Consider the following 22,853-nt stretch of genomic DNA (forward strand, 5'->3'; position numbering starts at 1 on the left):
TAGTCAAATAACAGATTCTTTTTTTTCTTTCATTCACGCCTTCGAGTTTCATGACACGTCACAATTTTTAAGGAGCTCATCACCTCAAATCGCCTCAATTTGCCACGTTTGCATTTGTTGAAATTCATTGCCTTGTCAACTATCACTTCATAAAAGAATAGAAAGCTAATGTTACTGGAAAACGTTTAAGAAGAAAACAGAGTCTTGTGATATCACTTTTCCAATTTCTTATTATCTTTGGAGAATTTTTTGTTTGCCTTTTGGAAATACATACTTCATTTCATCGTAATTTTTGGCATCGACGCATGCAACTTGCTTGTGCGTATGTATACAGGAAGGCGCCAAGGGAATCATTAACGTTTTAGAAACGCTCTCTCTAAAATCGATCTTCAACTCAATAAATACCATAGATGGTTTTACTTCGGAGGAAGTTCTTCCCATTTCAGCGGATGTCAAATGTACACTACTTGCTTAATGTATTTAATGGCTGTGGTCAAGGGCAGGAATATCAATTTCAAGAAGTAGGCCTATGTTACCCTATTTATAAAGTACCATGAATTCGAGTGTGGAATCCCAACCAACCTCAGCTGGAATGGTACTTTGTTTTACTTTCCGAGATATTTTTATTCTCAATTTCAATGTAATCCATTGTTCATTTATTCCTTGTGGCTATCATTCTCATAATAATTGGAGCTAAAATCTCAAGTTTACCACCCCACTTCCTATCAAGCATGGTTAACTTACTTCAACTAGTACAAGTCTCTTTTTAAAACGAAGACTAATGCAAAGAGGTCTTAAAGGGATACTCCAGGCTGGATATATTTATATCTAAATAAATAGAGTAAAATTCACAAAGCAAAAGGCTGAAAATTTGATCAAAATCGGGTAACAAATAACGAAGTTATTGAATTTTAAAGATTTGCATTATTCCGGTGAAACACCTCTAGGCATGTCTTCATGAATATTCATCGGATGGGCTGATGATGTCATATCCCCACTTGTTCTTTTGTATTTTATTATATGAAATTAGGTTTATTCAAAAAAATTCTACCAAGATCGAAAACAATTGGATTGACAACTGATTAAGTGCATTAGTTATTTATTGGTGCAACTTCCGTCATCAAAATGGAGACACATCATTTACACATGTATGAAAAAATTTCATGTAATAACATAAGAAAAAGGAACGTGGGGATGTGACATCATCAGTCCCCCTCATGAATATTCATGACGACGTGCATATAACTATTTTCACAAAATATTGCTAAACTTTCAAATTCAATAACTTCATTATTTGTTATCCGATTTTGACGAACTTTTCTGCATTTTGCTCTGCGAATTTTACTCTATCTATTTAGATATAAATATTTTCAGACCGGAGCATCCCTTTAATTGTAATGATATGCATATAGCGCCCGTTAGCGTCTTTCAGGGGACGACTGTGTTTCTTTTGTAGATGAAGCAAGATAATAATAACCAATGTTCCATAAGCCTGCTATTTATCTGTATCGTTTCTTTCTTTTGTTTATTTTTTCTTCACTCTAAAATATAATGTAATTTATTATAAGAATATTTATACAAATATCATATTACAATAAACTGGATTCTAATGAAAAAGCAAAAGTAGTCAGTGTATATCTCCAATAGGATAAATCTGTTCAAATTGGGGGTTGCTTTGCTAAGATCGTTCGTCTTCCCTTCAGTGCAGCATCATCCCGTCTGCCGCCCATAGTGTCCATTATCTATGATCTAATAGTAAACTAGACAATCGGTGCCTCATAAATGCAATATATTATTATCATTAATGAAGGAGCTAGTTCAAATAACCATTCTGTCTGAATATTGGGAGTTTTGCTCCACAACGGATTCAAGAAAAGTATGATGTATTGTATATGCCCTTCAGTGAACAACCAAGACATCTTGGTCGAAAATCTGTGAATCAAACAGCAGTTTCGTCCTCGACTCTTGACAATAAATGGCACATCTGAAATTCTCCGTCAGCTCCTGCACTTAGGACGAATCTGCTGTTCCGGATTCACCAATATTCTCGACAAAGACTTCCAGCTGTTCATCGTCATTTGACAGGCATTTTTAATACATTTACTTTGTTCTTGAATACTAGTACGTCGTGCGTCGTGGAAACGAATACTCCCTAATATTACCAGTGATATTACCGCTTTTCCATATGTTTCAAGGTCTATTGCCCACAGGAAGTATTTAGTGGCAGTAGAAACTGCGTCAATCCCGGTCTCTCGGGCTTTCTATGGATACAGTTCAATGAGCTTATCATTACAACTTCACAACTTTTTTTCTATAATGACCATATTTGACAATTACTTACGCAATAGTGTGTTTACTACCGTTGTTACTCAGTCGTGATGTAATAACATCAAACAAGGATTCTAGTCCTGCATAAAAAATCATATCAGCTCTCACAAAAACCGCGAACATACCCATGCTCAAACCTTTTATTTGTTCTTTCTCATTCCCTTCTTTTTTTCATCTCGTTTGTATTGATTTGCCCCTCCCCCGTCTGTTTGATGCCTTCTTGCCCCAAAATGACAATGAAATATTAGATCGGGGTCTCACGCTTTGACCAGCAGCAGCAGCTTACCTGGTCGCTCTCTGTAATTGTTTCATTACTTATTTCATTATCGTATACAATTATTTTCATATAAATATACCATGACATACAAATGTAAAAAGATTTTTAAAAAATTGTGATTTCATTATAGAACTGTTCTTTCAATATCACGCTCACACGCAATGGCGCGCACACACACCAAACGCCAATCTCAAAATTATTACACACACCAATAATGTTTTCTCAACACTGTTCCACGAATCACTCAATCGTGTTACATGGTTGGTCAAGAATAAGGTGCATTGGTCTGCTGACCAAGGAAGAAGAAAAGTTTTCTAATGCTGACCGAGACCAAGCCATTTCCGATTGAAAATAACCAAGAAACGGAAGCTTAATTCTGTGTGAAATCCCCATGGTTAAAAAAAAAAACTTCCGGAAGAAGTCCGAAGAACATCACACCCCCCCCCCAAAAAAAAGTGTAAACCATTAACGCGGACATCCGGGCACTTCCGGAAATCAGCGCTTTTTCCTAAAAAATTATCATTTATATTTTAAACACATTACATTGAATGAATTGCATATAGCTTCAAGTTGATTTTATCCCAATAATTTGGGTGTACTATAATAGAGGTGAATAAAAAAAATCAAATTAAAACCCCGAACAAAGGCAATAAAATAAGGGTGATTACACTTTTATAAGGAGTATAATACTTAATACCCTACATTATATTTCTTTAAAGTCAAGTCACCATCAACACTCCAGATGAAACGAATGTTGAGCAAAAAGAATGAGCTGGTATTATCAATTTTCTTTGAAATATTAAACAAAACAAAAAGAAGTATGACTCTAAAGTGAAAATGGCTATAGATTTTACAAATGTTATTGAGCATAATTAAATCGGTTGTTTAAGGAGGAATATGATAATAAGAGAAAGAAAGCCAGGAAACTGGGAATAAAAAGTTCGTTTAATAATATTCTAGAAGAGTAATCGCATCATTTTGCACACTCTTTAAACAGCTGGACGAATACTGCCCAATTTTATACGACAATGGTTAACATAACTGTCCACACAACTATTGGTTGAAATTTGGCCTAATTGATCATTCATATGTACTCTTTTTCAAATGTTTTCCATAATTTTATCAATATTGCATTATTTTACGACATTTCCATGTAATATATGTTAACTTTGAATGTACTTTTTTTTATGATGAATGGAATAAATTAGATTAGATTGATAGTATTTATTAAATGAATTCTATCAATCTAATCTAATTTATTACATGTCTTGTTCACATTGTGGTAATTAAAAGAAAAAATGCGATCAGGTACTGTAACATCCATGTTGTTGATAAATAAAATAACCAAACTTTCATTTACATTTTATCAATTTGCATTTAGTTAATATATGAATTTACTTCGAAATACTTCAAAGACTAACTCGAGGGTTACTTGAAGAAATTTTAATTAGCTGATTTAGTAAACATATCACATTTCATGATAAAAAAATACACGAGACGGATGAAACAAAATCTTTAACCAGCCATGGGGAACGTGATAGTTTGATTTCTTTAAATTGCTCTTTGGATCAATTGGCAATTTGGAAAACGATTCACCCAGTCGATTCACTTCCAAACTTTATCGAAAAAGCATGGAAAATGCATGCAGGAACGACCAATGTTCTGAATAAAACATCATCGCTCAAGCATTTGAGGAATGAAGGAAAGGTCTAAGATTCAAATAAACATCCGTGCAATCAGATCAGTACAGTAGGTCCATGGTGCAATGAAAGAAATGTACATATTTCATGTAACATTACACGTCTCACTGGGGTATGAATTCTGGAAGTATCCAAGAAAACAAAGATATTATATCACTTCTTTCAAGATACTTTTTCTCTGACTAGGCTAAATGTTATATCAAATAGTCTCCCTTTTTAAGGAATAACTACATGCTCCTAAACCCCAAAAAAGTTAAGCCTCAAATTGAAGGGCTATCATAATTATCTGAACCAATATTCTCTTTCACACATACCAATGACGTTGATGATGTAAATTCTGAATGACGTAAAGATCGACTTACTGGTAGACGGGTAAAAGGGGGTGTATGCCGCCCCCCAAAAAAAAAAACACCCAATATCTCTTTCGATGAAAGATACCTGTTTTCTTCTCATACATTTCAATCATTACGCGCGTACGTCTTGTGATTTGTATTTATTATTCTTGAACCTTGAGCACTCTGAAGAGTCGATTATGTGCATTATAATTCATATCTGATATCATTACTGTTATTTCAATATTTCAATATTTTCGTTACTTCTCAGTCTATTACATAATGTGTTTTCTTATCACCATTAATTGTTATCATTATCGATATATTAATAATTGTTCTTACTATCATTATCAATATAATTTCAGCAAATTTCATTTAATATAGCCGATTTGATTTTCATTTACATGCTTAATGAATGAAAAAATATTGAAAAGGGCCATTTTGTGCTCACTCGCTTCATCCGCCTGACCGCCTGAATATAGATATGAACAGTAAAGTAAAACTTTTTCAAAATTTCGGCTCACTGTATCTTTTTTTTTTTTTTGGGGGGGGGGTGGGGTTGAATTCCTTTGGATATCAGTATGATGGCTGCAAATATTAATAATTATGTCACATAATGTAAATTATGGAAAATATGGGTAACATTATACCCATACACTGGGGAACTCTTTATTGCTTGAATGGTATTTCACCGAGGTCAATGGACGTTCATCAAAATACGATTGACGATCGTTACAATAATTCTGTCAAGTAATTTGATGGAAGTGAGTGGCTCTGGTCACATTAGGCTTATTATTGTTGCAGTATATATTAAAAACAAAACGATCAAAGGAACCATTATTAAAGAGACAAATTTAAATATAATCGTTTGATTCTCCCCCCCCCCTCCCAGTCTCTCTCAACATAAAATCATTTATGGATCATATCGGTTGCTCCAAGTTTTATAATGTTTCATCAAAGTCTGATAGCGAGCTCCTTATATATAGAGTGACATGGGGTTTTAACTGTCGTTGGTGCATCTTTGGGTAATAAATGGTTGGTTGAAACAAGCCTAATACTCTAGAGTCTCAATTAAGGGAGATCATCATTAGAGCAGAAAGGTCAATTAGCATATAAATCAGATTTTTAGATTAATGAAGGCTTCATTAGTTGCTCGGGGAATATTGGATTGAATAATCGGTTGGAATGCCTCTGAAAAGGCGAGGGTAAAGGGCCCGTAAAAGGATGTGATGATAGTGGTTGGTTTATTCACACCACAGCTGTGAAACGTTCCTTCTTTTTGAGATGTACGCATAGGAGAGTAACAATGAGGATGACGTATACTAATAACTTTCTATCACTTTATTGAGATCATCATTACTGCCTTTTCTACTTCCAACCGAAGTTATAAGCAGCGTATGTTATTTTCCCTACAGTATTTTCTCTTCTGGTTTAAAGATGGTTGATTCTTCATTTAACTTTCTTATTTCGAAATTCTGATAATACGTAATTAAAGATTCATTAACATAATCATTACAATCGAATTCGTTAGAATTGATAAGCGATTGGACATTTTGGAGCAAGATATACCATCCTTCGAAATTATGTAACCGCAGCTATATAGCACTGCAAACATTGCACGATGATTTTGCTTTCTTTATTTTTTCAACAGTCTGATAGCGATTGATGGGATATTCGTTACTGAAGCTATCATGTATCATCATCATCATCATCATCATCATCACAATCACAATCATCATCATCACCATCATCATCATCACCATCATCATTATCATCATCATCATCATCACCATCATCATCATCATCATCATCACCATCATCATTATCATCATCATCACCACCACCATCATCATCATCATCAGTATCGATTTGCCAAGCAAAATTAATAATCAAACGTAAAATTTTGCTAAATAAATGCTGATTTGAAATGAATTAAAACTTTTTAAAACCATTAAAGAGTTCTTCTTATGTAGGTAATATTAGTCACATTCATCTTCTGGCAAATTGACTCAAAGTTAAAATGTAAAACCAGAGAAAAGGAGAAGAGGATAGAAGAGTTTTTCTTTGCTGAACTAATTGAATAATACTGATTGATTGCAATTTTGAAATATGTTAGTTATGATAAAGATTTCTATTGATATCTGATTTTTTTTATATGTCATTAAATTATTACAATTTTTATCTCAATAATCATGATAATAACAACAGAAAAGAAAATTTCGATTAGAAAATGAATATTGCCTACAACAATGTAGTTGTTTATTAAGATTTATACGTTATTTGACTTGAATCATTTTATTAATTTCAGTTGAATGTCATCTTTAACGTCATCACATTTTGATGAATGCGTTTATGTAGAATAGATTTAAACAAGTTCAGTTTATCAGAGGTGGCACGAGACACTCCACTCATCTATAATGATCAAATATATCGTTGTTTTTTTTTAATAATCGGGCTAATTAACTATATGGGTTTTCTCAGTTGATACATAATTCTTTTAACCTTTGTTTCGACCTTCCCATCCCCACATATTATGGAAGGATTGATTATTTGAAACACTCTAAAGCCTGCCTGGATAAGAATTGATCCAGAAAATGAGACTTCGCCTCCTTATTTGTTTATCCTTTGACAAAAATAGTACTTGGCAAACCCAGCAATAGCGTGAAAGCAGAAAAAATTGTGTAGGATTCAAAATGAAAAACAGGGTATCCTAAAATAATTATTTCATGGCGAAAGAAATGTCGCCCTCATTAAAAAAAAATATTTTGGAAAGTAAAATGATTTGAAAGTTTTATCTTCCAAAGATTGTACTATAATTAATGAGGAACGGATCGAGGGGGGACAAAGAAAAATATAACTGCGTGCATTCAGTGTGAACAATAATCTTTAGAAATTCTTTATGTTTTTGTTACGTAATCGAACTAATTTCCAAAAATGCAAAGTTACGCAATTTAATCATCAGCCTTCACGAGGATCTATTGATATAAATGTGCGAACATAATAGGAGAGTGGCAAGTGTAGTAAAGGGTCTGAAAAATGTGGGAGCATATGATTAGTGAAAGAACGAAAAGGCCGAGCCACTGAGGCGGGGGGGGGGGGGCTTTCATGTCTTTCTTGAAATAATGCAATTTAATGCATGTTTACAAAGTCTTTTTCTATTAAATCTAAAATACATTTTCTTGCAAAGAGTAGGGCATTACAGTGGATTCTTTTGATCTAAAAGTGTGTATGTGTGGGGGGGGGGCAATCTATATGATGTCCCCAACTTTTACATACATTTGTCTTAATCAGCTTATTTTTTAACAATATGTTTTCCCTTTTTTATTATCTTCAACCCATTGCCCACCCTCTACACACACACGCACCCTTAGCTTAAAATTAGCCCTTAGCTTAAAATCATACATGTGAATTTTCAGACGTTAGCCAACTATGGGCCAAGGGCCGTAACATCCACAAATTTCACAAGTCACACAATAGAGACAATTTAAGGACTGTGCCATTAAAAACATATTTATCTCACTGGTCAAATAATGCGAGCGCGAAGCGTGAGCTTAAAATTTTTGATATTCAGACCTAAAAATGGGACATCATAAGCAAATTTTTGTAATTATGATACGTACCTGTCTCACTAAACAAACATGCTAGCGCGAAGCACGAGCTGAAATTTTTGTATATACTGACTCCAAACAGGAACATTTTAAGGTCTATTAGGAATTCATGAAGAGCATACATATCTCACCATAGTCATCTAATGCGAGCTCTAAGCGCTTGCTGATTTTGTCAGAATTACGCCTAAACTCAATGAAGCACTTTTTTTAGTCATTATAATCATGAACACGATACGTATCTCACTAATTAAATATTGCGGGCGCGAAGCGCGAGCTGAAAATTTTTGAAATTAAGACTTGAAGCGGAGCATTCTAAGGCTTGTTTGTAGGATTTCACTAAGTCCATACGTATTTCACTAAGGAAATTATGCGAGCGCAAAGCGCGAGCTGAATTTGTTATATTCAGACGCGAGAAAAGGGGAAATTTTAAGTACCGTTCTCAGGAATAACCAGTGGCGTAAATACGGAGGGGGCAGGCATGGGGGGCACGTGCTGACCCCCCCCCCCAAAAAAAAAAAAAAAAACGGGGAAAAGGAGAAATTATTGTTCATTATAATGTTATGTTATATTATATTATAAATATGTTATGTTATATTACATAAGAAACATTTTTCATAACTTTATGAAAAATAATTTGCGCAGGGCCTATGTCTTCATTGCCCCTGGTGCTTGCCTTGTCTGTTTAACGAGATATATAATCCTGTTGTACTAAAACTTCCCGTTTTCAAGTCAATTTACACCAAATATATTTCCTCGCACTTCGAGTTATTATTGTTTTATGTAGTGACATATGCTTCTTTTTCATGACTACTTAAAGTGATTGCCCCATTTTAAGGTCTTGATATAAAACATTCAATGTCCGTGCTTACGTTCGCATTAGTGGATTGGTGAGATATTTCTGCTTTCCATGAATTCCTAAAATCAGTCCTTAAAATGTCCCCTTTTCTGATCTGAATCTAACAGTTTTTCAGCTCGCGCTTCGCGCTTGCATCATTTGGTTAGTGAAATACGTATGGTCTTAGTGAATGCCCCTCTTCAGGTCTGAATTTCCTAAATTTTCGGCTCGCGGTTCGCGCTCGCAATATTTGATTAGTGAGATGCGTATGTTAATCCTGATTACAATGACTACAAGTGCTTCATGTGTTTAGATTCTAACAAAATAAACAAGCGCTTGGCACTCGCATTAGATGACTATGGTGAGATATGTATACTCTTAATGGATTCCTAAAATACTCCGTTCGGGGTCAATATATCCAAAAATTTCAGCTCCCACTTCGCGCTCGCATTGTTTACAGAGACAGGTACGTATCATGATAAAAAAAATTGATTATAATGTCCCTTTTTAGGTCTGAATATCAAAAATTTTCAGCTCGCGATTCGCGCTCGCATTCTTTGATCACAGAGATACATATCCGTTTAATGGCACTGTCCTTAAAATGTCTCTATTAGGTCAGAATACCTGGAAACTAAGCACGCTTCGCGTGCTCATTAAGTGACCCAAAATTTTGGCTGGTGCCCCCCCCCCAATGCCATGACCCACGGTACGTCAATGGGAATACCATATTAGCAAATATATCTCACCAATCCACTAGTGCGAACGTAAGCACGGACTGAAAATGTTTTATATTCAGGCCTTAAAAGGGGGCAATCGCTTTAAGTAGTAATAAAAAAGAAGCATATGTCACTACATAAAACAATGATATCTCGGAGTGCGACTGCGAGGAAATATATTTGGTGTATATTGACTTGAAAACGGAATGTTTTAGTCCAACAGGATTATATATCTCATTAAACAGACAATGCGTGCACCAGGAATGATGAACACATATATAGGCCCTAAGCAAGTTATGTTTCATAAAGTTATGAATTTTCTTTTTTTATTCAAATATGATGTAATTTTTTTCTTCCGCCACCACGTTTCTCTTTCTTCTCCTTTTCCCCCTTTTTTTTTTTTGGGGGGGGGGGGGCACGTGCCCCCACGCCCCCGCTACAGCCGTAGATACGCCACTGTCGTAGACCGTTCATACAAATAATAATATGTATGTATGTAATATGTATTAGACAGTTTGTAATGGATTTGCTTACTGAGGACGACCTCAATGTTCTGTGTAACATTGGTCCAAATGCAAAGTTTGTATGTGTGTCCTTGTTTTCGACCATTCGCAAGTGTATCTACTCTTGAGACACTCACAATTACTTCCAACTACCAAGGATTTCCTCTGCAACACATGAAAATGCAAATGAAAATAAACCTTAAAGGGATGGTCCAGGTTGAAAATATTTATATCTAAATGAATAGAGTAAAATTCACAGAGCAAAATGCAGAAAATTTCATCAAAATCGGATAGCAAACAACGAAGTTATTGAATTTTAAAGTGTATAAATATTTTGTGAAAACGGTTATATGCACATCGTCATGAATATTCATTAGGTTGGCTGATGATGTCACATCCCCACTTTCCTTTTTCTTATTTTATTATATCAAATCATAAATATTTCATTTTTCATACATGTGTAAATTATGTGTCTCCATTATGATGAAATAAGTTGCGGCAATAAATAACTAATGCACTTCATCAGTTGTCAATCCAATTGTTTTAGCTCTTGGTAGAAAACTTTGAATAAACCTAATTTTATATAATAAAATACAAAAGAACAAGTGGGGATATGACATCATCAGCCCACCTAATGAATATTCATAAAGACATGCCTAGAACTGTTTCACCGAAATAATGCAATTCTTTAAAACTCAATAACTTTGTTATTTGTTATCCGATTTCGATCAAATTTTCAGCCTTTTGCTTTGTGAATTTTACTCCATTTATTGAGATAGAAATATCTGCAGCCTGGACCATCCCTTTAATAGGGATTTTCCCCTGGATTGTTTGTTTCTAGCATGCTGAACCCTGCGACCATTACTCCGGAATTTCCCTTTCATTATCTTCAACCCGGAAAAAAGGTGAAAGTTTGCCGTTTTAATGATGAAACGCATGAAAACATATTGATTTACTCTGCAAATTCTCATTTCTTTTACAAACTTTGTGGCAAGCAGTAGCTGATACTTTTTTTACTGCTGGGTGCATGATGAAGTTGAAAGGTTTATTCTCTTTCCTGCTGTTAGTAGGTGAGTTTTACACTTATTTATTTGGAATACACTGACAGTTGAAATTTTAAGAAATGCTCCAAATGTCTTTGTTTCACTAAGCAGTCGAATCGAATTCTGTGCAAGACACTAAATTACTATCAGTTTTAATTATTAAAAAAAACAGAGTGTACCTTGCAATCATGGCCATTAATAATACTTTAAAGTCTGTAGAGAAATGAAATGTGTTTAGGATGATTGATGATTTGGATGTTAGTGTTGTGAGGATCGTGATTTACAGTAATCAGTTTGTGTGGCGCCAATACCTCTTTAAGCGAGTTTACCTGTATGATAAACGATAGGAATAAAAAAAAATGATGGTCAAGTAGATCAAGATTAATTGGGTAAGCATCATGCAGAAATGCGACAGGTAAGGCAGCAATAGTGGAAAATACACTATCACCATACGGATAATCGGCATGTTTATTTTGAAGAGTAGGGCCAGATAAAGGATATCCAATGAAATAAAGGTTCTAATGCCAGACTCTTGCTTTTAATTCATGAGCCTGTTAAATTCAATTCATTTATTTTCATTTCCTATTAAAAAAGAATGTGAGAATGTAAACTCTTATCATGTGACTTCATGTCAAAGTTGTCTAGGTGCTTGCTAGTTAGGCCCTATCCCATTAAAGTATATCGACAGTATCCAGGGCCCCGTCTTCCAAAGAGTTTCGATTGATCCAATCAATCTCAACTGTATGGAAATCCATCCATACCATATTTTTTCTACAGGAAATTTACAAAATATCCTTAGTAAACAAAAAAGAATCACACTGAATCTTCAAGAGAAGGATGAATATACATCATATCTAGAAAATATTTTGAACAAATTTGCAGTTTAGATTTTGACATGGCTGGCCGTCCATAGTTGTGATTGATCGTATCAATCGCAACTCTTTGTAGGACGGGGCCCAGGATTAGACTATACCACGATGCCGTCAAAGGTGAACTTTTAATAGTCTGCCTCTACATATGTATGATCTACACAAAAATACGCCAAATTTCACTACTTGAATACATTTTCAATATGAATGGCTACCACTATTATCTTTAAGAAAAGTTGAATGTGATTATCTTTGTTAATTGAACATTTGAATCAGTGGCGTACCGTGGGTCATGGCATGGGGGGGGGGGGGGGGGGGCACCAGCAAAAAAATTGAGTGTGCGCAAGGCGCGATCAATTGTCAGGTATACTGACATAATAGAGATATCTCAAGGACTGTGCCATTAAACGGATATTTTGTTGGGAACTCCCGTAGGAACTCGCCAGGACAACGTTTTGCTGGTAAACACCAACCTGGTATATAACCGATTACCTAGGAAACAGTTTACGTCTAGGTTAATCAGTATAGTGGCTGACCTTATAGACGAAAGATATTACTCACGGGCCTTTTTATCAAAGTGGAGACAGTGGCAGAGTGGGGATTCGAACTCACAACCTTGTGATTTTGAGTCCAATGCTTTTACCACTGGACCACACGACCCATTATGTATCTCACTGATCAAATAATGCGAGCGCGAAGCGCGAGCTGAGAGTTTTTAATATTGAGACCTAAGAAATGGAAGCATTTTTTGTAATCATGATTCGTACCTGTCTCACTAAACAAACAATGCGATTGCGAAGCGCCAGCTGAAAATTTTGTATATATTGACCTCAAACAAGGACATTTTAAGGACTATTTTTTAGGAATTCATGAAGAGCATACATATCTCACCATAGTCATCTAATACCAGCGCTTGTTGGTTTTGTTAGAACTACACCTAAACACACGAAGCACTTTTTGTTGTCATTGTAATCATGAACATGATACATATCTCACTAATTAAATATTGTGAGCGCGAAGTGCGCGTTGGTAATTTTTTTAATTCAGGCCTGAAGAGGGGCATTATCATTTTCACTAACGAAATGATGCGAGCGCGAAGCTCAAACTGAAAATTTTTGACATTCAGACCACTGAAAAAGGAACATTTTAAGGACTGTTTTTAGGAATTCCGACGAAAAGCAGACATTATCTCACCAATCCATCAATGCGAACGTAAGCACGGACTGGAAATGTTTTATATTCGGACCTTAAAGGGGGGCTATCACTTTAAATAGCCAGGAAAAGAAGCATAATTATGTCCCTACATAAAACAGTAATAACTCGAAGTGGGAAGATATATATTTGGTGTATATTGACTTGAAAACGGGATGTTTTAGTATTTCATTAAACAGACAATGCAAGCACCAAGAATGATGAACACATAGGCCTATGTTTCATAAAGCTATGAAAAATATTTCTTATGTAAAAAATGTAATATAATATAATATAATATCTTCTTTCTCCCTCTTTTCCTCCCTTTTCCTTTTTTTTTTTTGGGGGGGGGGAGAAGGCACGTGCCCCCCCGTAGTTACGCCACTGGTTTTGAATAATAGATCAAGAGTCAAATATCTTGTTTTTCATATAAATGTAAAAGAAACATCTTAATTTAATTTCTATCCATTTTTTCATCCAACCCCCCTTTCTTTATTAATGTTTCTCTCTTTACTTCTTACTTTCTTAATGTCTATTCATCTCTCCCATTTTCTCCCTTTCAGTTCCATTACGTTTTCCTTATTCTTTCTTTTGTTCTTTCTCTCCTTTCTTCCCCCACTCCTTTTTTTTTCTCGATTTGTTTTCTTAAGTCCCCTCTCTTTCTTTAATTTGTCATATCTAACTGTCTTGTCTCTGCTTTGTCTAACTGACCCCTGGCTGGGTGATTGCTATTGTTTCTCTTGGATTTCTTCCCTTCAGGTATTAGTAGCATGGTGTCGAGTATGTTAGTGCTCGATACAGATGATTTGGGATGGAGTGAGTGGGGAGAGTGCTCGCGAAGATGTGGCGGTGGTAGTCAGTCTCGCAATGTTATCTGTGACGAGGGAATCGAACCACAACTGTGTTCTTACCTGAAGAGTTCCATTCCCAGAAGGCAACTGATGCAGGAGCGAGAGTGTAACACGCAACCATGCGAAGGTACGGATTGAACCTGAAGGATAAATTTCGAAATAAATAAATACTCTCAAGCAATATGATGAAAATATGATAAATAGCACGCCCCGTAACTCGCCAAAAGTTGAATATCATTATAATGGAAGACAAAATGAAACTATATTGTAAACGCAGAACTGCAGATTAAATAAACACAAACAACGAAAATTATAAATACAGTATAATAAAGTTTTAATAAAGATGAGATAGCTGTAAGACACTAAATGTCCTATGTGGCGTGAATTGATTCCGGTTTTATGAATATTCTAATGAATTGACAGACGAGGGAGGACTCAGGGGGCTTTGGGCAGTTCCAAAAGTTTTACGACTATGTTAAAAATGTCGAAAAGGTATATTTTCATCAAAAAATGGTTTACACTCGATTTACTTGCTCGAAAAAAAAATGCCCTGTACGTACTGCCCCTGATTTCTCAATAGGCACGTGAATCCCATCCCATCATTACCCACTTGTCAAACCAACTGACGACCATATATATATTTTTATTCTCTATATATCTTTTTCTTATTCTATTTAGATATTGCCTTTTTAGACATTATTTCTCGGTGTATTTATTTATTTTTGACTGAAGACAATATTAGTTTTCATTTCATTTTTGTGAGTGTATTCGTATCTACTCTACTTTGGTTTTCGTGCACACTATAGTTAAGTCCGATTTCTTTTCAAATCATGTTTTCTTTGATCCTTTTTCTTCGTAGGTTTTTTTTATTGATGGATGATCTGCAATGTGATTAATTTAGTAAAATATAGCCATGTCCTATTGTAAAAATTCTGATTTCTTTTTTCACAATTTTATCATAGTGAGAGGAACGTGGAGTGCGTGGAGTGATTGGCATGCCTGCTCTGCGACCTGTGGGTCATCAGTTTTTAAGATGAGAACAAGGTCCTGTAACGATGACAACGATAACCAACTAGGTTCATTGAACTGTAATGGCTTGACCTACGAGTGGCGTCAGTGCGAGGGTTTGCCAGTGTGTCCTAGCAACGATCAAAGTAATGATCTGACGTCACACGTTGAACATGGTAATTGCTATCTACGGAGGGGGGGGGGGGTTAAGAATGGGTTTGGGATATACTATGGCCCGTATTCTGAAGTCGGGTTTAACTTAAACTCAGGTTTAAAGTTGTGGTTTAAGTATGGATAGCCAATTGTTACATAAACCACTAACAATACAGATATCATATTTCAGCTCATTTGGCTTTCAAATCATTCATAATTGTCTAGAAAGTATAAATAGATTTTTGTCTTCACCATTGAAGAATCAGAAAAGAGCACAGTAAATATAAGAAACATACAACTTAATAAACATTTTGACACTTTTGGCTTCCCATAAGTTTAGCACAGACTTAGACCATGGTCTAAGATAAACCCGACTTCAGAATACGGGCCTAATGCATTTTGGTCCGGGTTATAATTGAGCAAGGTGCCACTTGGAGAAGGAGAAATTTTTATATAGTGCTTCTACTCCTTCTAGACCAGTTTCTTACGCTGAATATGAATTTATTTAATGAATTCTTATGAGTGATGTGCAAATGAAATCAAGGGGCCCATACTCTGACGCATGGGGCAAAAAAAAAAATACAAGCGACAAAGTTTTTACATTTTTGATACAAACTTTGTGTATTTTTAACCTAATCATCAGAGAACGATATCGCATTTCACCATTTTTCCTTTCCTTAAATGGTGTGGCTATGGCCCCAAGCCCCCCCATCTGTACCCTAGAATCAAATGTATCAAATAAGACTGTTGTGATCATAACATCACATGATAATGAACTCTTAAAATCACAAAGCAAAATACCTCATTCATTGTTTGATTTGATAAACGACAAGTAATCGAAAAGAAAAGGTCTTCTGTACATTAGGGCCATAATAAACTTTGTAATGATGACTGATCTCCCGGTCAAGAGATTCCAATGAATTAATCTCCACAGCATGCAGAGCATAGCCTGAGAAAAATTGCATTTTTCTATTCTTTAAATCTAGACTTCGTCCATATCAAACGTTAAGAAAAACATTACTTGAAATTTAGCATCATACCGAGATCCAAACAATGACTGTATAGGACAACACTATTATTAACCTATAAAGTGAAATAGGTTCGCGTATCACTAGATCTTGTCGCTGGACACAGGTCATGAAAGGCGCGTAGAGTGTTTAAGGGTGCCGTAAAAACTGTTTAAAAATCTGGAAAATGCAAACTGGGATGTAAAGGGGTGTGTTTGTCACATCGCGTTTCTCCACCCCACAGTATATTTGGATTTCGGTGCGACTATTAGAAATTCATTGATCAGCTGGAAATGTATTTGGGGGGGGGGGGGGGCTTCAGCAGTTCAGCTCCTCACTTTTTCCCAAATCGTGTACAAAAACGTAACAATGACCATAGGATTGTTATTTTTTGCATGGTCAGCCCCCCGCTTTTGGCTCACCCCCACCCTCCGGGATTTACGCCCGTGAATATCATCATATGATTTCCATTTTTTTCAACAGGATATGAACTCCACTCATTCAGTTCTTTCCAGAGCTACAACAAGATCTCAGAGGTAATGCAATAATTTTCTATAACGTGACGATGATGATGGCGATAACGGTGGTGGTAGTGATGATGATGAATATTATGAAGATGATGGTGGTAATGATTGTGGTGGCGATAATGGTGATGGTGGTGGTGATATTAATGGAGGTGGTGATGATAATAGAGAGTAGAGACGATGATGATTTCGTGGTAGCGGTAGCGATCGATGGTGATGATGAGGTGATGAGTGGAGGTGCCGTGACCGAGTGGTCTAAGGCGCCTGACTATAATGTAAAGTCCGGGTTCGATCCCCGGCCGCGGCAGCTTACCCGTGAGCAAGGCATTAAATCTGCAATGCTGTTTTATCCTGCTTTCAAATAAATGGAAATGCTATATGCATTATTGGTAACTAGGTGTGAACTTGTTAAAAAAAAGATGACTGTTTAGGTGGTTGTGATGATATAAATATATATATACAGTATATGGTGATATGACAACGATCAGGCATCTGTGTATTTTGATAGGAGACAATATGGCCTAAAATTGACGTCATTTTACAAGTCCCAATTTTTTTTTTCAATTAGAAGGACCTTTCCCTCTCTTTGTTTAAAGTATTATTATTGTTAACAATTTGAAAAGTCATGGGGTCGAGTGCCCCTTCCCCAAATATTGCTCTCCCTTACGATGATGACGATTGTGATGATTTGGAAATAATAATGTTGGTGATGATAGTGATATTAGTAGTGGTTAAATGATGATTATTTTTTTTTTTTTGTAAAAATGTCAATGTGCGGATGATTGCAATTGAAATTTAAATAAATACATATGTTATTTTTTTCTATATACATATATATATTTCTTTCTCTTTCGGAAAGGTACGAGTTTTAATTCACAACTCTCACTGGGAAGATATTATATTTATAAAGTCATTCAATGATTTTACAATGAATTGAGCAAAATATTTGTGAATCGATGATTGCAAATTTCCCAATTTTACAGAAATCACTATACATCTCACTCTTCCAAAAATATAATTTTTAACAATCTTGCAAGGAAATAATCCTGAAAGGTGATTAATGTTGCTTTCATCTCGTTAAGGCTCCCATTTCACAGAGGGGAGACCTTTGAAGGATAGTTGAAAGACCAAAGAAATTGGCCGTCTTACAGCAGTCTCGAAGATCACTGAAATATGTCATCTCTGTGGAATGGCTCAGAAAGACCACTCACAGAACTCTGAAAGATCCATCAGGAATCGTGAAAGATCTCCGAGATCTTTGAAAGTTCATTGAAAGACCTTTGAAAGATCAAGCAAGTTTCATGGTTTTACAGCAGTCTTTCTGAGGTCTTGCTCTCTGTGGAATGGGGGTTTAACAGATTTTAATTTCAAGGAAAGTAAATACAACATAAAACATTTACTAATGATTCTGCATAATTGAAGTTTTTTTTTTAACTTTCAAGATTTCCCCATTTAATGAATCCGGTCACTAAATAAAAGATCAATCCATATTAATAAAACTTCTATCATTTTTGTATTTTTCTTGTTGATGCAGGTGGAAGAATTGTCAGCGTTGTCCTGGTCTGAAAGTAGCTATGACATTTAATACATTATCCGTTGTTTGATTATCCAGGGACGGCTGTCCCATTAATTGGTATTATTAATGTCATAAGTTGCCACCAATTATGTTTCTTCTTAAAGAAAAAGCGATACAACCTAAATTTCTTATCAATTTTAATACTATTTTTTTTAAATTTATACCTCGATCCACTGCTGGTTATCTCAAATGGATCCACTTAGCAACATTTTCAAGTGTGCATTATATTGAAGGGGGTGATTGTATACTCCTGTTAAAATGATATGTACTGCTATCCATTTTTGTTTTAAATGTAGTGATTAACTATAAAATGTTTACATGTGAAAATAAGTTAAGGGTCATGACTATTTGTACTAGAACTGCTAATGATGAGAAAATGTGAGAAATTTCCTCCCTACACAATATTATAATCTTAAGTCATACAAACTTACACATAGTATGTGTAAGTTTGTATGACCACTCTATCACCTTTGCTTTTGTTTAGTCACCCACATGTTTATTACATGGGTGACTAAACAAAAGCCAAGTGAAAGATAGAAAGTAAATGAATGCTCTCTCTCCCCCTCTCTCTCTTTCTCTCTCAGTAAGAGGTTGGGAAAGTTTAGTTTATAAAGTAAATGAAAGAAATATATAGTAATAGTATATTTAATTTTTTCTATTATCATTTCCATGTGTCAACATGCACTGCACTATGAATATCCTTATGTACCCAGTGCAATTCAATCAATCATAATAATTGCATAGAGGTACTAAAATAACAGATCTGTATAAAGAGTGAATTTCTTCCTCAAAGTAGAATAGTTTGCCCACATGTGTTTACATTAAAATCATCAATATTATTTTGTAGACAGAAAGCAGCAACAATTTTTGCTTCAAAGTAATATCACATGTGAAATAAATTTACAGGTAAATCCACACAACTCAGTCAATTAAATATTTTTCACGGCACATTGTAAATAGTGTAAGTAACAGTTTTACACTGAATCCTACAAAGCCCATCATTGCTCATAAATAGTAAGAGCAACTTTTCTGTGAATAACAAAATATTGATATTAATTTAGCAATTTAGCAATAAAAAAAAAAGAAATTACATTTTGTATCAATACAATGATAATGTCTAATACCTTTATGTTTTTTACTATTCTCTTGAATTATCATTAAACAATTATACTGCAATAACATACTTGTATGAACACTGTTTTGTACACATCAATCTGTGTGTTTCATTACACATGCATGTAATGCAACGTTACTAATTCACCTTCATCCTGATAGATTTGTTAACAACAATGTACTCAATACCATGCATTAATCCCTGTGTTTTTTTTCTCTCTTTTAATGCAGGAAAAATTGTTAATCCACTTAAAAAAATACTCCTCGCATGATAATGAAGATAGGTAGCACAAGTATTATGAAGATAGGTAGCACAAGTATTATGAAACACAGAGTGAAATTCTTCATAAAACTCATATTTTTTCTAACCCTGGTAAATGTCAACTGGGTATTTAAACTTGACCTTGAATAAAATTAAATATTTTCAGTTTAAACATGAATATCAATTATTCATTAATTTAACTTGTTTATTTCAGATATCTAACAAAAAAAATACATGTACTCTCACTGAATGAAATGACTTTATTACACATTAAATACAGACTCACTTTACACTAGTGAAAGAATAGAAAAAATGTTGAGACAGAAGAAGAAAGATAGAGAAGGATACAGAGGAAAAGAGGCAGAGAACATTGGGCATATGAATGAGAAAAAAGATGGATATCTAGGGGAGAGAGATGAATAAATACATATCAAAGATATAGAGAAAGAAAAGAGATGGGCTATGGGAGGGAAAGAGAAAAGAGAAGAGAAAGGGAGAGAGTGGAAGGTGGGGGGGGGGGGGGAGAGAGAGAGAGCAAGATATTGAGATCACATGATGATTTTAGTTAAACCTAATTCCTAATTCACAATGAAGTATATCATGATAAAAATAACAAAATAAATTAGGTGTGTACATTTTTATATTTATGGGATCATTAATGCATGTACATCTTGCAGTGACATAGATACTCAAAACTATCAAAGTGACATAAAAAGTTGATCCCATAACAGGGAAATACAACCATTGGTTGTTTTCTTTGAATTACTATACTTAAATGAATGTAGTAAATAAAATAAACAAGGTCACTAACAAAGAAAGTGAAATTAAACTCCTTCTGTTTCATTCTCCTATTAACCTATATGAATTAGTTTTGGTTTACACTCTTAAGCAATTATTTCTTAAAAGAAAACATTGGCCCAAATTCTGAATGGTGCACTACAGTTTGGGAAATTACTATAAGACCAGTTTCCTAATAAGCTCCCATACAGTATGGTCTAATAATTATTGCCTAAGCTGAAAGTTTAACCATGATTCAAACTTATAATGTAGCTTTTGGGTAGCCATAAGTGATTATCTCACTTTTTATTCAAAGACAGTTTTCAATAGTTTCATTGCTCAAAATGCTGATAACTATATTTGTGTCCCATTTTGCTATTCATACTTGGACCACTGTGACACACCATGCTAAAAATTGTTTTTCAAATATGGAAAATTAACTTCAACAACTTGGTCTACATTGCCTATTATGTTCCTAATGTTTCCAACATTTCAGGCATCAAATATCCTTACTCCACATTATAGTTTTGAGTACTATGACTGTGATGGTCCAGCATCTACTGTTTGAGATTTGTCTCACAATTTTGTACCCATTATTTATTTACATCTGAGACTAAAGATTCAACAAAGCTAAGTTCACACTGATTTATTTTATAGAAAGAAAAAGAGCTAGCTATTGGATATTATATTTTCTGTTCTTTTAAAAAGGTGATACATGTGTACCTGAATAGTATATGTAACATATAGGTAGATATCAGGATTTCCTCTTAAAAAGGGTCAAACAAAAAATCATATCTAAACAAAATGCACAAATTATGGCAAACAATCAAGATGATTCTTTAAACTCATCATTGCAATATTGCACAGAGTATTAGCACATTTATATTATGAAATAAAATGTTCAGAACAAACATCAACAGAATCAGATGCTTTATGCCTTGGAAAAAAAAAACAGATTAATAAGTTGGTTACTTTTACATACTCATAAATAAAATAGTGACATGGTATTCATGAATGGGGGGGGGGGGGACAAATATCAATAATGTAAAAGTAACAAGATAAAAATACAAGCAAATAATCACAATCTGTTTCAAATTGCAGTATCATTTTTTTTTCAATCTCTACTCCTTCATCATCATTCTTCTTCAGTTTGAATACACCTGCACAAAATAAAAAATAAACGATGAGTGAAAATTATCAATGACTGTGTAAAACTTGTTAAACTAATCCTCACAAATCTATTTAGGTTGAAATTCAATCGAGAATCAAAAGGACAAAATTAGAGTTAAGAATAGTAACAGAATACTTGAACAAAAGTAAAAGGGATTTAAAGAAAAGTTATGTTTAGTAATTTTCAATCAAGCAAATCTACTGATATTTGGTTAAGTGTTATATTGCGTTTAATATAAGTAATAGTAAGCTTGAATTGAATTAAAGCTTCATGGGTTTGAGAATTTCTTGGAACCAAAATCTCAAATGGATGAAATGTAACATCCTTTTTGTCATTCACCTGAACAATCAAAAGATATAATTGAATAAATATAAATAATGACTGATGACAGAAGGAAAAAAAAGATGGGAAACTGTGGAATTTGTCTGTAATCCAGTAAATTTATCTGTACAGATGTTTGGTGATACCTAGAAAAGATGCTGGAAACCAAATGGGAGGAGGTCAATGGGGTAGAATAGAACCCCTTTTAGCGGTTGAGGGGGCTTTGCTCCAGGGCTTAGCCTGAGAGTATCAACATCATTAATGTAATTATAAAAATCTGTGTTCGAGCATCTATGGAGAATCAGAACTAGTGATAACACAGGACCCCAGTCCATACTTAAAACAATACATCACAACAAATGAATAAGATTATCAACGTACCATATTTTTTCCCCTTGACCAGCAGAGATCAGCTCTAATCTATATCCTCCATATTAGTGTAGCCAATATCCTCTACCTCCCGGTTCCTGTTATCAATGTAGGATGTTTGCAATGGGGATGGAGGTGGTGGTGGTGGAGAGGAAGCAGGAAAGCAATTATCATACTGAGGAATACGTTTGCTTGGTGTCTCTACAGTAACAGATTGATCTCTCTCACTTACATCCATCTCACTGTTGCTAGATGTTGATGACCTAAAATAAATAGAATAGCAAGAGCAACAAGATATAAAGAGAGATGCCAAATTACA

The 22,853-nt window shown here is 34.7% G+C and overlaps 1 protein-coding gene and 1 long non-coding RNA gene across 2 annotated transcripts; one reads left to right on the plus strand and one right to left on the minus strand.

Moving 5' to 3' along the window:
- The first annotated feature begins 10,951 nt into the window (after positions 1–10,951).
- Positions 10,952–20,068, plus strand: LOC129257011 (thrombospondin-2-like). Its single transcript, XM_054895244.2, has 5 exons — positions 10,952–11,369; positions 14,162–14,380; positions 15,216–15,437; positions 16,905–16,957; positions 18,480–20,068. Exons 1-5 carry the CDS (start codon positions 11,327–11,329, stop codon positions 18,528–18,530), a joined length of 588 nt encoding a protein of 195 aa, XP_054751219.2. The 5' UTR covers positions 10,952–11,326; the 3' UTR covers positions 18,531–20,068.
- Positions 19,151–22,797, minus strand: LOC129257012 (uncharacterized). The gene is made up of 2 exons (XR_008584123.2): positions 22,547–22,797; positions 19,151–21,833 (listed from the first exon to the last, which is right to left on the minus strand). It is a non-coding gene; the product is annotated as an uncharacterized LOC129257012 (long non-coding RNA).
- Between the last annotated feature and the right edge of the window lie 56 nt (positions 22,798–22,853).

Source organism: Lytechinus pictus, chromosome 3 (assembly GCF_037042905.1).
Source record: "Lytechinus pictus isolate F3 Inbred chromosome 3, Lp3.0, whole genome shotgun sequence".
Classification (NCBI taxonomy): domain Eukaryota; kingdom Metazoa; phylum Echinodermata; class Echinoidea; order Temnopleuroida; family Toxopneustidae; genus Lytechinus; species Lytechinus pictus.